Here is an 18,287-nt window from a genome sequence, read left to right on the forward strand (position 1 = left end):
CTTGCCACATATAAACAAATTTTTAAAATATAGCAAAATATGAACTCCCATTAATTAGTCAAAAAAACATTGGTGATACCCTGGGTGTGCCACAACCTTTCATTGCTATTTTTTTCTCTGTAAGGGTAACAGATTTTAGTACTTTCTGCTCTGTTGTCTGACATAATGTGTACTCTAAAACATCTTCCAGTGGATATTATTCTTAAGGAAACCACCTGCTTTGGAGAGTGAATGTGTGTATGTTTTCTTTCATTAACTTGAAAAAAAATAGAAATGAGTAAAAGTGTTAGTTATATATATTCTTTTATTTTCAGTTTTTCGCAGTGTGCACGAAAATTGTTGCTATTCCCAAAAGAGCCAGCGCTGGATACTTTGAAAGTACCCTAGCTGTGAAATAAAATGTCGGGACAGATTTGTAGGCGGTCAGACCTAGTAGTCAGAATTTGACTGCCAGAGTCAAGGGGCAAAACAGGATCAAAACAAGGAACCAGGGCTGAACATCAGAACTAAAGTCAGAGTCCAAATGCCAGAGCCAACGGTCGAGACAGAGTCAGAGCCAGGAATCAGAGCCAAGGGTCAGAACTGGATTACCAGGAGTCAGGGAAAGCAAGAGCAGGGGTGATTCTGAGGCAGCAGTAAGATTGGGACAGGATTTTTTTCTGTTTATTTAGGTTTCCATCTGACTTGACATTACAAGTCACCTCAAAGTGTGCTATCTGCACAAGAGTCGGGCTGGAGGCATGAAATATAAATTAACAATATTATGTAATACTAAAAGCTGTGATGGAACATATCCCAGTGTAAATGTTACACAGCAAAAGGGAGGGAGAAGTTATCAATTAACTTATAACTAATTAGGTAACTAGACAAAATGGTTTGTAAAAAATATTAGTGGCCGGTTGGAATCCAGGCATGACACCAATTAACATGCACAATATTAGACACACTGTTTCCATCAAAATTCTAATATGGGGGAAACAATGAGTTCAAAATATGCACAAGCAAATATGGAAAGTAACAGAGTCCTTAAATATAATTTTTTCATGTGCCCTGGAATCTCTCTCCATTATTTCCATATTCTCCTTTACAGGCAATTGGGGCTAGACTTGGTTCCAAGAAAAGAATATGCTATGGTGGATCCTGACGAGATCAGTATTACAGAACTCTATAGGCTGGTAAGTAGATGGCAACTGTGCTTTCCTGGGGCACCCAGGGTTGCGAGAGCCCTTGCTACCGCTTACCCTTAGCATGAAGAAGCCTTGTCTGTGCCTGATGGGGTCAGCTTCCCAAATCCACTGGACATGGGCAACACAAGGACTCCCCTCTAGGCCTATGCAGGCCCTGCTGTCGCTCCACGGGTTAGCAATTGGCACACTCCAGCACTTGAGCCCTCCGAGTGTGTACCTGGAGCATCCTGCCCCTGGTCTATTGGACACTTGCAGTATTTACGGATTCACTGCTTCCCAAAAAGCAGTATGCGCCAGCTTACCAGTTCCACTTCAGATCACTGCCCTGTTATAAACATATCAAAGCACTTACTTTATTTCACTATAAACATATATAAGTTTATTTAACAAAGCTAGAGATTCAAGTAGTCGCAAATAGAAATATTGGGAATAAATGGTTACATAATAAATAAAATCATAACCTGCATTCTAGACTTAAGACTTAATTAACAAGATACTCTTGTGCAGGGGTCAGCAGTGTGTCCGTACACAGACACAAGTGTCCACTGTAAAAAAAAATTGGAGGTCTATGGAGGGCGCTCCATGGGCGGGTCCCCGCAAGCACCTGTCCCTGCTGTTGCTGACAGAGGGATGGCCAGGCAGCTCTGCACGCTGCCTACGTTCCCCCTCCCCGAGTGCTGACTCCGCGGCTCCCGCCCATTGGCTGGGAACTGCTGCTAATGGAAGCTGCGGTGGCAGCACTTGCGGATGGGGCAGTATGCAGAGCTGCCTGGCCATGCCTCCACGTAGGAGCCGGAGAAGGGACATGGTGCTACTTCTGGGAGCTGCTTGAGATAAGTGCTGCATGGAGCCTGCATAACCCCCACCTCTCTGCCCCAGCCCTGATCCCCCTCCCACCCTCCGAACCCCTTGGTCCCAACCTGGAGCACCCTCCTACACCCCAAATCCATCAGCCCCACCCCAGAGCCTGCACTCCCAGATGGAGCCCTCACCCCCCTCCCCACCCCAACACCCTGCCCCAGCCTGGAGCCCCCTCCGGCACTCCAAACCTTCAGTCTCAGCCCAGAGTCCCCTCCTGCACCCCAAATCCCTCATCCACGGACCCACACAAGAGCCTGCACCCCCAGCTGAAGTCCTCATACACCCCCATACACATCCCAACCCCCTGCTCCAGCCCAGAGCCTGTACCCCCTCCCGCACCCCAACCCCCCTACCCCAGCCCAGAGCCCCCCCGCCACCCCTTCAGTGTCCATCACTAAGTCAAGTAATTTCGTCAAGTGTCCGTCACACAACATGGTGATGCTGACCCTTGCTCTTGTGTCTTGTAGAGTAATGCTCACCCAAAATACTTGCAGTGCTTTATAGCCTGGCTGGCTGTGACCCTGTTTTCATGAGAAAACACTCTGTCAGTTTGTCTCCTCCAAGGACTCTGTGTGTCCCCTTGTACTCCAAGAAAAAACACATTCCTTTGTTTTTAGTCATAAACCAGATACCCCATCCCTTGCTGTTGGTTTATTCCTATACATTTTGTCTCTTGTAGATTTAGCAATCTCTCAGCCCACCCTGGCTCCGTATGCAGTATGCATTCTGAGGCGTATAATACACAAAGGTCCAGACAGGGAGATAGTTGTCCATTACCTCCTGTCTGAAAGGAACATTTCCAGGGTGTGTCACTTCCTGGTGACTGCCTTAATTCCAGGACCTTAAGAACATAATTTTTAGTATAGATACATAACTCCTTAAATATTATCCATATATACATTTCATAATGATCATGATGACCAGTGGGCTATTGGCTCTCGGTAGAGATTTCACATTCCACCCTTTGGTGAACTGTTATGTAGATATTGCTCCCAGAGGATCTCTATAAAATCCTATGCACCACCTGTGTCCTATGAGAGTTCAAAATAAAATTTAAAAAAATCTAATATCTGGGTCAGCATATTTCTATTGATAACATAATGGAATTTGTCTGGATATCGGAAATTTCTTTGGGGCTATTTTGATGAGTCTGTAGTTCTGAAAGATGCTTTCATTTGAGTTAAACTTTCCACTGACTGTGTGTGTGTGTGTGTGTATGTGTGCGCGCGCACGCGCTCACTCCACATGTTATGTGGATTTGATATATCATCAGTGAAACCATTACAGCTCTGGAATGGTTCCATAAAAGCTTAATCATGAGTAAAAGCATATGAGATGCTTTCTTTAATACTGTAACTGGGCCCTTAGTTGCATTAGGCTATGCCAAGATTAATGGAATTGTAATAATATGTCCATTGTATGAGTATTGTCACTCTTAATCATATTGGGTTGTGGGGTCTCTTCAGCTAATATAACAACATGGATGTCAATAAAGCTGTATGAGACAATGTTCCTTTCGGCTTCTCTGGACACAGAATGATCCGTTTTATTTTATGGGAAATTATCATAAATATTTTTCAAGGGGCCTGATCCATAGAAACTCCATTGAAGAGAATGGAAAGACTCCAATTGACTTGAGTAGGATTTGGATATGACCTATGGTAATGTTAAATTGCTATAGTAATATAGAACAGAGTCTTATCTGCTTAAGTTTAAAAACTTTTTTTAAACACACAAATGTATTTGAATAATTAACCTGGGCCATAGAATAAAGCACAAATGAGAAGATTGGGCCCATATAAATGTGAGCTGGCATATTTACATTTGCTAATATTCTTTTTTTACTATACATTCTGATTGTCATTTGACTTGACATTACAGATCACCTGTTTCATTGTGGTATCAGTTAAGTATTTGGGTTACGTGTTGAAAACACTGGGTTAGTCTTTCTCAAAGTTCAAAACTGTATGTAGTATTACAGAATCATATTTGGACACTTAATATGAAATATTTTTCTAATTATGTAGAAAGGAAACTAATCAAGTGAAGAAAAATGAAAAATACAATTAAGTGGAAAAACGCTGACTACTTCATAAGATTAGCTAAATTAGATAAGAATAAAAGAAATAAAATTAGATATTGCTAACGTGGGCAACCTTACTAAAATTAGTGATCAGCTAAGAAATGTAAATTTTAAAAATAAAAAAGAGAGAAAAGCAAAAGATGTTAGCTTACATTGAGAATTAAGTACTTTGGAAGTGTTAGCATTTAAAATTACGTTTCTTTTAATCAAAATATAAGAGACGGAAATAGTGCTACTTGATTTTTTTTTTGATCCCGGGTTCCATTAAAATGGTCAAACTATAAACTGATAAATGAGGTTGTTAAGGAAAAAGGCAACTGACCTAAAGAGCAGTCTGGCACAGATTATGCTATGTGGAAGTGAACCTTTTGGTTTTAGAATAATAACTACAGAGCAACTATATAGTTTATTTTAAAGCTTTTTCAGGAGCAATTCTTTAAACCAGATTTTAAATAAAGTGTGGGTACATACCTGCTTAAGGTGTTTTTGGGTTCTGGTGGTTAGAAGAAGGAGCTGGAAGGTTGGGGTTAATAGATCTAACAGTCCCAATTGAACCAGTGGGTAACCCTGATTAAGTCACACCAGCACCTTATGCCTCTTATCTGGGAAATAGATGAAAATCAGTTGGCTCATTGCAGAACAGGTGCTATATCTAAAATGAGGGGTTTAAGAAATTACCCCACATTTAGAATTTTTAACTAGTACTATGTTTAATGTATTAGGCTTTTTTATAAATATTTGAACCTGCTGATACATGTGGTTGTTGTTGATGCTAATATGTAGATGGAGCATCGTCATCGAAAGAAAGACACTCCTATCCCAGCAAGCAGCCACCATCTTTTTGTGCAGATGAAGAGTCTGATGTGCTCCAATCTGGGAGAGGAACTGGAAGTCATCTTCTCACTGTTTGATAGTAAAGAGAATCGACCAATCAGGTAATAACATCAGTTTTCATTTAAATATTTCAAAACAACAGTTCAGAAAGACTTAGATTAGTGTGTTCCATGAATCTTACATGATGGAGGTAGTGATACGTTTAGGACTTGTCCACACAGTGTGGCAGTGCTGACTATGGGGGTGTGATTTCTAAAGTGCACTGATGCGTTACACCATAGGCGCTGACTCCCTCTGGCCCCTGCTCCCTGACTATGGGGGTGTGACTCCCTGCTCCCTGTGGCCCCGCCCCCTGTTCCAGCTCACCACCTCCGCCTCTGCCTCCTCCGTGAGCGTGCTGCCACATCCTGCTTCTCCCCCCTCCCTCCCAGCACTTGCGCCACGAAACAGCTGTTTCGTGGTGCAGGGAGGGAGGGGGGAAGAGGGGGAATGCAGTGCGCTGGGGGAAGAGGCGGGGCTGGGGTGGGGATTTGGGGAAGGGGTTGGAATGGGGGTGGGGCCAGGGGCGAGGAAAGGGTGTGGTCGGAGGAGGGGGTGAGCCCCCACCAGTGCTGGAGAAAGTTGGCATCTATGCGTTACACATTAATTGGTCCATATACACCTTGCTGATGTGCACTAGTTCAGGGGTTCCTTTTTCTTTCTGAGGCCCCCTGCCATGCTATAAGAACTCGGCCCACCTGTGTCACAGTAATTGGATTTTTGCATATAAAAGCCAGGGCTAGCATTAGGGGGTAACAAGCATGGCAGTTACCATGCCACAGGGGCCCACGCAAAGCTACATTGCTAAGGCAATGTGGGCAAGATGGGGAGGAGCAAGAGATGGGGGTAGAGCCATGGAAGTGTTGTACTGTGCTCACCCCCATCCTCTGCACTCCTCTGGACAGGAGAGAAGATAATGGGGGATAGGATCATGCTGCATTTTGTCCACACTCAACATATGTGAGCATAGGGAGGGGAGCCCAATGTGGAAGAGTCTCAAGGGTCTGATCTGATAGGAAGTGTGTCGAGGACGTTGGGAATGTGAAATCATGAAATGCTTCCTGCTCTCCTGGGTACAGACAGAGAGTGAAGGATAGAAGTGGGAAATGTCTTTCTGCAGAGAAGGAATTTTGAGACCAGACCTCAGGGTAGACAAATCTTAGGTAAGATGGCACAAGACCTCACAAAGAGTTAAATAAGTCACTGGTATGGGATCATTAATAGGATGATAGTTGTTAGTAGTGTGAAAGCAAATGGTGTTATATGAAATCTGTGAGAATCTTTTCATTCATGGCCGAGGGAATGTTTTGGATCAAGTGGAAATCATTACAGAATTTGACAAAATGACATCTGACCCTTTTTGGTAGAAAAAGGGCAAGGAGATGTCTGCCCGCTATTTTGGAGGAAAACTACCGAGAATAAATTGATTCTTATTGCTAGTGAAATCACACAAACTTCTGTTACTAGGATCAAAACTGCTAGGTACTATTATGTAATCCTAGACGACACATCTGACATTAATCACCTAAAACAGTTCACTGTCGTATTGAGAATTGTGGCCATCTGTGAGTAGGAGGCATCAAGGAATATTCTCTGGAATTCATTCCAGTGAATGGCAGAACAGGTGAAGGGTTAATTGAGAGAGCTTCAGAACTTGAAGGAGCATAATTTAGGACTGCTGAAGGCAAAGGTATGGCAGGAGTAGTATGAAAAGCAAGTAATTAAAATGCTTTTGTGTGAGCATGCACAACTTCTAGGGTTATCAGCAACCCATGTGCCCGCCATGATTTGAACCAGGTTGTTATTGACAGTCCATTCCTCAGAAATTGTGGAGTTGCTCTATAGCTATTTAGAGTAGCTTTACAATCTGTGCTTTCTCATCACCTCACTGGCAAATCTTAAAGCATGTTGCCATGACTCCAAAATAGCTTCCCGGAGCAGGATGAACTCTGTGAAAGCAGTTTCCTATGCACTGAAACATTTTTTGAGATGCACTACTAAAGAATGCTGAAAATATTGAAACCAGTAGAGCATGAACTCCTTGTAGATGTTGCCAAACTGGTAAATGAAATATCAGTCCTACACAATGTTCCCTCTAATTTTTTTTCCATCCATGTGCGGAATGAATTTTGTTATGTGCACCAATATTGAGGTAATGTATGGATGTACGCCACCAGTAGAAACAAAAAACCTAGATATAGTATATATTTTTTAAAAGTTATCATAGGGATATTACTGGCATTTTAGAACTCACTACTCCAAGAATTAAATTTAAGTACAAGAGAGAAATAAAAATTATGAAATGTATAGACCAGTCAAAAACTAAAATAACTCACTTTGAATAAAATTACAGAGAATATATGTGAATTGCAGGAAGTACCAAGAAGTAACAACAACAATAAAAGTATGTGTTGGGAGGTGACTGTGAGTGAGTGTGTATGAGAGAGACTCAGAGACTGTCTGTGTGTGTGTGTGTATGAGAGAGAGAGAGAGAGAGAGAGTGCGCTAGCTGCTGGGGAAGTCTATGAGAGACTGTGCACTCACTCACCAGGCTTGTTTGGACCTCAGATCACTGCAGCTCTCCTGCTCCTGAGCCCTGTCCCCATCCCCAGCTCTGCAGAGATGGAAAACGTGGACAAGGGGGAGGGGAACACCCTGACATCAGCACCTCCCTCTCTCCCCATGCTCTGCACAGCAAGCAGGAGGGGCCCAGAAGCAGCTGGCCAGGGGCTTCAAGGCAGATGGCAGGAGCAACACGTCTGCAAGGCAGCGTGGGGAGGGGCACCTGAACACACGGGTATGCACGGCTCTGCTAATGAAGTGCATGGCGCTTGATTCACTCCTAGGTGGCTGCGTGACCACTTATAGGAAACAAAGGTCCTACACATTCATTATGTGCATAGAAGAATGGTATGATGTGCTTGTTGACCTGAACCATGTCTGCAAGGTATTTCAGAATGCTTCAACTCAGGCATCTGTCTAATTCAGGCTTCTTTGTGCAAGTTGTGGTGTGTTAAAGGAAAAAACAGTGGAATCAATGCTGATCAACCTCCTGTTGATACCGCTACGGTAGATAAGGAACTAGATTTATAATTTTAATTCTTTGAAACAAGAAAGAAAAGATCTTTGATTAGGTATGGCAGGATGAGAACATGCACGTTCCAGGACTTTAATTCAAAGTGGATTTCTACAGGATTAGCCTCACTTGTGTTTATAGCTACTTTCTGAATTCCAACAAAAATGTGGATTTTTCCATTGCATCACATTATGCAGTAATCTTTCAGAAAATGTACTGAGAGTGAAGTGCAGAGGTCTCAAAATAAAATACCAGTAGACAAAACAAATGATCATTCTTACAAAGAAGTTGCAAAGTCTTGCTGAAATGATACAGGCCTCACCTTGATCACCAGTTTTCTTGTGAAGAATAGACTGCAGCAGGCTTATTTTCACACCTGTGGTGCACTGCATGTTTTCACATTTCTGCCTGTTAATATCGCTTCTGTAGAATGAAACTTGACAAACTTAAAATGATCAGGACCTATTTGAGGACTTCAGCGAGCCAATAAAGACTCTCAGGACTTGACAGTAAAAGCAGTACAATATAAACTTTCCAAAAACCTTACCTATAATAGTCAGATAAAGGAATTTGTACCTAAAAACTGAGAGATCCCCCAGACAACTGAAGACTATGACACCCCGTGTGTGTTCAAATGTCTGTCATGCAGATCTGTTTGCAACACATCCATGATATATTTGTTGCTGTTTTGCTAGGGTTGTGGAGTTATTTTTGTTTTTGTTTTTTAAATTGTGTTAAAATTCAAAATCAAGAGAATTGGAACCTCTCAGGATTTGCTATTTTGATGAGTAGCACAAATTAAAATAATTAAGTGACAGCTGTATAGAAATAGCAAAAGCCTTGTGAAACTGGAGTGAGTAGCAGCTGTAGAGATGTGCTTTTTGTCACAGCTGAAAACACTTTTGTAAATATTCCTTAAGACAAAACACCAAACTATTTGGGATGTTTGAGAAATTATTTTCATAGCTGTGGAAATGGCAGTACTTGCAGAGCATTGCTGCTTATTGAGTTAAAAGACATTAAAGGCATTAGTGGAATTAAACTGTATTATAACCGCTACCTCCTGATAAATGGGCTCTCCTTTTTTTCAAAATAGATGTCTGTGTGAATTTGGTAGGAAGGGAAGATGCTTTCTGCTGTAAATAAATAATTCAGTGGGACTGTATGAAGGAAGAATCCCCGTCATTATTATATTAGGTGGGTAAGGAGAGTGTCTTAGCCACTACTACCCTCCAGAAAGCATTAGAACCACATGATCTGTACAATGGAATGAAAACTACAGATGCACAGCACTGATGCCTTCTCTGTCAAAAACAAGGCTATATGCTAGCATAATTTTCTTGTTAGTAGCAGCCTGTGCACCTTGTGTTAACTAACTGATACTCGTTAATCAATTTCAGAGTAATGAGTAAATATATAATAGCATTTTGAAAAAAGTACTATTTTATACAAATTGTAAGTAAATAATTATAGAGAGACATTGGTTGGTAGTTGTTTAGTCATACAAATGTGAATATTTAATGATAGTGAAGTTGAGAAAGCATTTTAATTTTTTCTTTTTTACAAACTTCAGTAGATTTTAAGTATCATTTTGCAATCTTAAGTCCTGTTCCTATGAACACTTAGGCATGTCCTTAGCTTTACTCATATAAATAGTCCCACTGATTTCAGGGGGATTACTTGGTGAAGTGCAAGTCTTTTGCAGATTGGGTCAGAAGTTGTGAGTTCAGTGAACTTAGTAGTCATAAAAAGTACATTAACAAAGTACATTGATCTGTCATAAGAGACATGATCTGCGCTAATCTCCTAAGTATGACGTGCATGTGGAGGGAAAATAGAAGAGAAATGGGTGTACTAATGGCAGTATATAGACTATATCAGGGTTCAAAAAGAACTAGATAAGTTCGTGGAGCATAGGTCCATCAATGGCTATTAGCCAGGATTGACAGGGTTGGTGTCCCTAGCCTCTGTTTTCCAGAAGCTGGGAATGGGTGACAGGGGATGGATCACTTGCTGATTACCTGTTCTGTTCATTCCCTCTGGGGCACCTGGCATTGGCTATTGTAGGAAGACAGGATACTAGGCAAGATGGACCTTTGGTCTGACCCAGTATGGCTGTTCTTATGTTCAGTTTCATTCCCCAACTGTTTTTGTCATTCATGCAGCACCCAACTCCCTTTCATATGGTTTGCAATATGTCTGTATTTTTTAAAGTTCGTGTTTTTTCTCATAACCTGAAGATTTGACAGACTGTATGTAATTGAAATACAAGTTTAAAAAAGTAGTCAGAGAAAATTATTGCCTCTAAAGTTTAACAGAAGGGGTTTGCTCTTTTTCTATGGAACACTTGATTTTTTTATAAAATATTTTTTCCCTACACAAAATGTAGAGAATGTTATATCAGAAGTTTCATTTACCCATATTTTATGAGTAAATTTGATTAAAGAACATTCATTGGGCTAGATTCTGTACGGTGGCAGAGATTTGCTCAGCACAGCAAGGATGAGTGGGAATTTAGGGAGTTGATTACAGCTCCTCTCTTCTCTGGCCCACTGCAACCTGGAGTAGCTTAGAGCAGCCTCTAGTCTGCAAGCTTCCAGGTTGCTCTTAACTAGGCCAACTGGCATCAGTTCGCAAGGGGCTATCTTCCAGCTGAAAATAGATGGAGCGTAGCACACTGCAGCTACACATTCCCTTTCCTCCCTTGACATGCCCACTATATTGGGGCTTTAGAAGGCAGCGGCAGAAGAACTGACTGTCAGCTCTATGCACACTGGAAATCCCCAGTTGGAGCAATGCAGTTTGTTTCCACTCCCTTTGTGTCATCTGAGTGTCACAAAGGGAGCAGGACAACAAATCCTCCCCATTGTGCCTAAAATTTTATTGATGCATAATTAAACTGAATTTTTTGTAGCATTTCACAAGGGGGGGAAATATATTGTCCCACTAGAAAGTAAGTCAGGTTGATATTGCTTTATTTTTTCCACAAAGTGAGTTGTGTTTTACAAGCTACAGTGTTAGTTATTTGCACATTTTTAAGCATTTTGACATAAACGGGTAGGGTATATAATCTTAGACTTTGATACATTTTGATGTTTCGATCTTATTGTGATCATGTTATTTCTGCAAAATTCACAACTGCTGATTTTCTAATCCACAGTAGGTAGGACCTTTAAGTTTCAGAATAGTGCTGGAAGGGTTTGACGTTAGCTTCTTTCTTTCCTTTGGGGATATTGAAGTGATTCATAATCTCTGTGTAACATTTCTGTGTTTTGAAAATAAAAAACAAACAAACTTAGTAATATTGGGAAAAGGATGGTTTAATAAACTGAGTTTCATATTAAGGTGCAAGAAAGAGTTTGTCCTCTGGCCATAGTGAAGTTTAATTTTCCTCACAGTGTTTTCAGAAGCAGACCAGGTTTACAATCTAGCCTTTGCACTATGAAAGGGACTGAGGGGTTGTTCCCATGGCAAGGCTGAGAGATTCTCACTGACACAAGTGTTCCCTAGCAAGCAAGCCAAACCAGACAATGGACAGAGAGAATAATGCTGTAAGAGCTTTAGTCATTGACTTCATTTGGGAACAGAATCAAGCCCCACATGAATAAATAGGAAATCACCTCATGAAGATGATGTACTTCTACCGTGTGTATATATAGGGCTTGGCTACACTGGAGAGTTGCAGCGCTGGAGGTGGCTTTACAGCGCTGCAACTCTCTCACCGTCCACACTTGCAAGGCACATACAGCGCTGTATCTCCCTGGCTACTGCGCTGGCTGTACTCCTGCTCTGCCTGGGGAATAACGACTGCAGCGCTGGTGCTGCAGTGCCAGTGTAAACAGTGATTAATCTTACTACGCTGTAACTGACCTCCAGAATTTTCCCATAATGCTTTTAACTAAAGAACTCTCTTTGTTTTGTTATGATGCCTCTCTTTGTTTTGTTGTGAACTCGGGGCTCCCGGAGCTGCTTATCTAAAAAACAAACGCAGCTCCTGTTTGCTGTGAATGAGGCAGGCAGGAGGATGAATGTCCACAGCCTAGTGTTTGCTTGAGGAGAGAAACAGCACGGCGGGTGGGGGGGAGGGAGTCCGTCGGAGCAGCTGCTTATCTGGTCTGCAGGCTATTTGCATTTAAGAGTGAATGAGGGGTTGGGGAAGTGGTCAGAATTTGCAAGGCAGGGAGCTGACAGTGTCGGCTCCAAAAATCCACTCTCTCTCTCTCCCCCACACGCTCCCTGTCACACTCCACCCCACCGGCCTCTTTTAAAAAGCACGTTGCAGCCACTTGAACGCTGGGATAGCTGCCCATAATGCACCACTCCCAACACCGCTGTAAATGTGGCCACACTGCAGCGCTGGTAGCTGTCAGTGTGGCCACACTCCAGCGCTTTCCCTACATAGCTGTACGAAGACAGCTGTAACTCCCAGCGCTGCACACCTGCAAGTGTAGCCAAGCCCATAGTCTCTATTTGGATTTAGATATTGTGATAGACCCAGACCAGGTACAGCAGAATAGCAGAAGGCAGATATACTGGCCACTGGATTAACAGTTTTCTGTTCCCTGACTGACCAGAGCAGGGGCTGCTCCAGGCTAACGAGAACACCTGACTCTAATTAACCTGCAAAGAGTCAGGTGAGGCCATTAAGCTAATGTGACCACCTTACTCTAATTAAGGCCCCGCTGATATTATAAAAAGGGCTCAGTCCAGTCAGGGAGAGGAGAGACGAAGAGGAAGTGCGGCTGAAGGGTTGGTTAATGAAGACATTCTCAAGCCATCGTTAAGGGAGCCCTAAGGTAAGGGTGAAGAAGGGAGAAGCGGGAGAGCTGTGGGGAAGTGGCCCAGGGAAATGTAGCAACTCTGGCAGTGAAAGGTTGGCTGCCAACAGCTGCTACCATTAAGGTCCCGGGGCCACTTCCCTGGCCCACCTGGAGTAGAGGGCGGGCCCGGGTTCCCCCCAACCCACCACTACAGGAACATATCCTGGGAGGGAAGTCAGGCCCATGTCAGGACAGGAGGCTAAACTGTTCTCAAATAAGCCCCCAGGGACAACAGAGACAGTGGGAGTTCTCTCACCAATCTCCTTGCTGGCCTGTGATGAAAAAGGGCTCAGTAGACTGTAACCCTGGCCTAGAGAACGAAGGGCTACGTGGAGGGTCACAGTGAGCCATTGAGGCTAGCATAAACCGCCTAGAAGCGCAGGACCCACGGGAGCAAGGTCAGAACTCTGTCACAATATAGAATGTTTACAAAGCACTTAAGAGAGTACCTGGATAAAGGGTGCGATACTGAGTGTATATTGTATACTGTATATAACGTGGAAATTATTTTTATTTTATCAATGTTGAAATTTTGGTAATTTTTTAATGATTTAGTCATTGTCTGAGAGTTGTCTCATTTCAATACTGTGGTTGTCAGTGTATACATTTATGGGATTCACATCTTAACAGCTAAATGTGTCCTAAGATAATGGGTGGCTTCTCAGGGCCTCGTCTGATTCATTGTTCATAAAACAGTTTGTGTGCGCACACACCCTGGACCCAGCAGGAGAATGAAATTAAAACAATATTGATTCTCCATAACTTCTGGCTTGTACTACTTTGTTTTTCTAGTCTTGAATAAGTATTTTTAATCAATCATTCTTTTTCTATGTTGTGTTTTATAAGGAAATATTGTCAAATCACTGATAACAATAGTTAGCATTTATATAGCACTTGTCATCTTCAAACAACTTAACAAATATTAGCATACTAATTTTCCCAACATACTCTGTGAGATAGATAACTAAAATTCTTACCAGTTTACAGATGGGAGGACCTGAGGTAAGAACAGGTAAATTGAGTTGCCCAGGATCGGAGCAGGAGTCAGTGTCAGAACTTAGAAGTAGAATTCAGGAGAATCCTGGTTTCTAGTAATTTGAAGTGATCTCATCATGACAGTTGATTGGAAAATTGTTTTCCCATCCTGCAAAATCTTTTGAGATTTTAAATATTTTCTCATTCTCTGATGGGATGAAACTGAGACTTTTCAGTTTCTTTTTTGTGAAAAACAAGAGAGAGAGACCCCAGAATAGCCCGTATCCCAGTGGATCAAGCACTCACCTGGGATGTAATAGTCCCAGGGTCAAGCCCCTGTTCTGCCTTATTCAGACCAGGTAATTAATGCAGACCTATTTAGAGAAGACGATGTTAATACGAAGTAGGAACCTTTTAGTTCATGCCCATACTGTCCACAAGGGGGAATTTCAGTGCGGCATTTTGGTGCAAATACCCATAGTCTGAACTGCGAGGCAGTGTAGACATAGCCTTGGAACCTTGTTAGCATAACATACTGCGGTTGAAAGAATACAACAGTTCATTTTCTGGGTTGATGTAAAACGGTGGATGGTAGTATTGATGGGCAAATATTCGGAAAGTTGGATAGTCCTTTAGCCTTGCGACATTGTCTTCAATGGGAAACATGCAGCATTTTGAATGTGTACTACTAAGTCTGCATATGGACACTCCTCCATTATCATGCTAAGTGCTGTGTGGTTGTTTGGGGGAGTTTTTGCCCTCATACCAGCACAAACAGATCATTTAAATTAATCTCTATTGTAATTAGGTCAGAATGACAGAGCTAGTAAGTGTTTAACACACTTAGAAATCCATGACAATTTTGTGGTCGTTGCCCCTTTATTTCTCTCTGAATAAATATGACATCTGATCATGGTATGTTTTCCTCCCCTTTTGCAACTTGCCAGCTGTGGTAGTTTGTGAAACAGTGTGGCCTCAGCATAGCCAGAGGGCCCAATTACATTGGAGCTCTGATAAGACTGATTCTTTAATCAAAAATACATTGATTTTTTTTTAAAATCAGATCTTGGAAAAATGCAGCTTATCTGTTTTAATTCGAATTGGTTTTATAAGCAACAAGGGATACGGTCATAAGTTGGGTGACTCTGTTAAGACCTTTTAGCTTTTCTGTGTCCCAGTTTCCCCATCTATAATGTGGGGATTAAAACACCTTCTTTATTAAATGCTTTGAGATCCTCTGATGAAAATAGTGATAGCAATGCTAAATATTATTAATTATGTACAGCACTTAAGAATAATACGGTTTGCCCAGTAGAACACTATATTAATTCTATATGTGTATCAGAGTGAAGTATAGACATTTTTCTTCTCAACAGTACTACATCCATCTAGTGTTACACCTCACATTGCTACCTGAAGGCGATAGTTTAATGTACAATAGCACGTGCCAGTTTCTTGCAGCTGGGATTGACTTAATGAGTACAAAGTGGATACAGATAGTGTTAAACGGGGTCTTGCAAATAGTTAACATTTTCTGAGGCAAACTGTATCAAAAGCCTAGTTGTGTGGGGGAGCAGGGTAATCTTGTTTTCAATATTTTTAGGTTTCTTCAGTCTTGAAATTACAGACCATAAGTGCTTACATACTACAGTGGTAAGTGCTATAGAAAATCCTAAATTAGATGGTAAGACCCTATGCAGATTGACACAATTATATCTACTCTCCAGATAACTGCTTTATCCCATTTTCCTCAGAGACTTTTACCTGTAGTGTTTGGAAACTGGTAACACAAATTTAAATTCATAACACATTGCTAACTAGAGATTTCTGCTGCTTTTTTAAATTTAAAACACAGGCTGTCGTCATCTCAGAAACCTGAAATGAAAAAGGGAATAGAGAGTATACATACCCTAAGTATGTTTGTTCAGATCACAAGTATTAGGTTCTTATCATAGATTAGTATGCAAGAGAACAGTGCACCAGGAGCTTCCTAAAATCCCAGTTGCTTTGCTGGCCTTTAAATCTGAACAGTATCTGTGTCTTTGTATGTTGTACTTCATCTGATACATTGCAGCAGAACATGCAAGTGATTTGTCTCTTGTTATTTAGTAAAACTTACATTTGCTAACAAGGCACAAAGCTTCCATCTAATCATGTCTTTTCTAAACCATTTGGTTTATGGTGTAGCATTGTTCCAAATAAGGTAGTCTATTAACGCAACAATTATAAGGTAGAAATTCAAAAGAGTAGAGATATGTATACTTTGTGTCTGTGTCAATATGATATGAAAGTCTTGCCACAAATGACTGATGCCTGTGGACCCCTATATATGAGGAGCAAAGATAAATCCCCCTCTTTCCATCACCTTGAACTCCCTTGTTTTATAAATATCATATTGTCCTCAGATGAGCACAGATTCGTAAACTGTATAGACAAATAGGGGTAGATAATTTATCCAAGGCTAATGAGAGTAAGATGTATTATGCATTTTCCCTTTTGTGCACTTAGTTATATACTTAAAGGTTACAATATACTCCCTTTCTCAACCATGTAAAAGAATAAACCAGAATTATCATTTCATTATCCCTATGTAGTACTTTTAACTTCACCTTTTTAAGTGGCATTAATATAAATAATTAATCTTTTCACATTTTTCCTCATTCTATTTTATAATTGCTTTTAAACAGTACTTTTGAAAATCCATTGCAACCTATGAACTGTAATCTGTCCATTTATCAAGATGTTTCCTCCTTTGCATGCGTGTTGATTTTTTTGGTGTAGGATTACTCAAGGGGTGGGCTGCTACCAATTATTTTTATTTCAGGAATAAAAGAACATTACAGCATCTGTTTTTAGGGAGGTAAATATTGGGGGGAGAGATAGCTCAGTGGTTTGAGCATTGGCCTGCTAAACCCAGGGTTATGAATTCAATCCTTGAGGGGGCCACTTAAGGATCTGGGGCAAAAATCTGTCTGGGGATTGGTCCTGCTTTGAGCAGGGGGTTGGACTAGATGACCTCTTGAGGCCCCTTCCAATCCTGATAGTCTATGATTCTATGTGGAGTGCTGCATAAAGAGCTGCATGGATTTTGGATAGGAGGAAAAGAGTGTGTTTCCAAAGCCTTGTTCAAACTTCCAAACTTTGAGGTCCTTCACCTCTATATGAAAGCCCAAATAATCCCACTAAATCAAATTTATACATTTTTCTGAGTGAGTGAAGGCTGGAGCCAATTAGTAACACTAATTGCATGAGCAACCCATGGGTTTTTCATCCTCATAGGCAAAGAATACTGCCTCCCATGGCCTCAGCTAAGCAAGAAGTCTGAGCACTTGTATCCCTTTAAGCCTGTGAGTCAAAGAGACTATCCTTAAAGTTACATATGTTTAAATATCTTGCAGAATTGAGGCCTGTGCTCCTAGACCAGGAGTCGGCAACCTTCGGCATGCAGCCCATCAGGATAACCTGCTGGCAGTAATTTTGCTGACATTGACCATCTGCAGGCACGGTCCCCCGCAGCTCCCAGTGGCTGTGGTTCACCATTCCCAGCCAATGGGAGCTGTGGGAAACGGCGCAGGCCACAGAGACATGCTGGCTGCTGCTTCCCGCAGCTCCCATTGGCTGGAAATAGTGAACCGCGGCCACTGTGAGCTGCGGGGGGCCCTGCTTATGGATGGTCAACGTAAACAAAATGTCTCACGGCCCGCCTGCAGATTACCCTGATGGACAGCGTGCAAAGGTTGCCAACCCCTGTCCTAGACACTGCCATCCTGTGAATGCAGGAGACCAGAACAATAGCAGTACACAACACTTCCTGAAAGCAAGCAGAGGAGATGGGCTGTGGATAGACTGTCCTCAGAAGGGTCATGTGTGGTCAGTGCAAGACTGCTGGAGCTTATTCTGTAGAGGGCTGAGGCAACTCCAGGAGAACTCTCTTCTCCAAGGGGTTTGTATGTGGTGATAGCTACTGGAGAATTTGCTACCAGTGCTGTGTTGGTTCCCCAGGTTGAGGGGAACATTAGCCAGATGTCCTGACATCACTTCCTCCCATTTTTTTTTGAAAGGAGGGAGAGTCAGTTAGCTGCAACCAACTCATGCTTTAATGGCCAGTATTACTTTTTGTTGTTGTTTTTATTTCCTTCTCCAAGTAGAGATTGCTTAGGTTACCAAAGGGCAATTAGAAAGGGTGATTAGCAGCATGGTGGCTCTTACAAAGGTGGCCTGGCAAGGAATAATGTCAAGATTTGGTGGTAAAGAATTTCAGGATATGACTGTCCATCAGTTACAACAGTGCCTTTGATGTCATTTAAATAAGAAATTTACGGTAGAGAAACACAACAATTTGAATATTTCCTCATGGTTAGTTGGTAATGTGACCACCAAGCCCAATGGCCAACCAGGAATTTTATTTTGGT

General features: G+C 41.8%; 1 protein-coding gene across 3 annotated transcripts in view; it reads left to right on the forward strand.

Moving 5' to 3' along the window:
- Positions 1-18,287, forward strand: part of DOCK4 (dedicator of cytokinesis 4) — a 428,604-nt gene that overhangs the window by 171,466 nt on the left and 238,851 nt on the right. For all 3 annotated transcript variants that reach the window (XM_045031826.1, XM_045031832.1, XM_045031842.1), the window contains 2 exons: positions 1,091-1,175; positions 4,915-5,066. In XM_045031826.1, coding sequence (XP_044887761.1) covers positions 1,091-1,175; positions 4,915-5,066 — 237 coding nt within the window. The remainder of the gene's footprint in view (positions 1-1,090; positions 1,176-4,914; positions 5,067-18,287) is intronic.

The sequence above is a fragment of the Mauremys mutica genome, chromosome 1, assembly GCF_020497125.1.
Source record: "Mauremys mutica isolate MM-2020 ecotype Southern chromosome 1, ASM2049712v1, whole genome shotgun sequence".
NCBI lineage: Eukaryota > Metazoa > Chordata > Testudines > Geoemydidae > Mauremys > Mauremys mutica.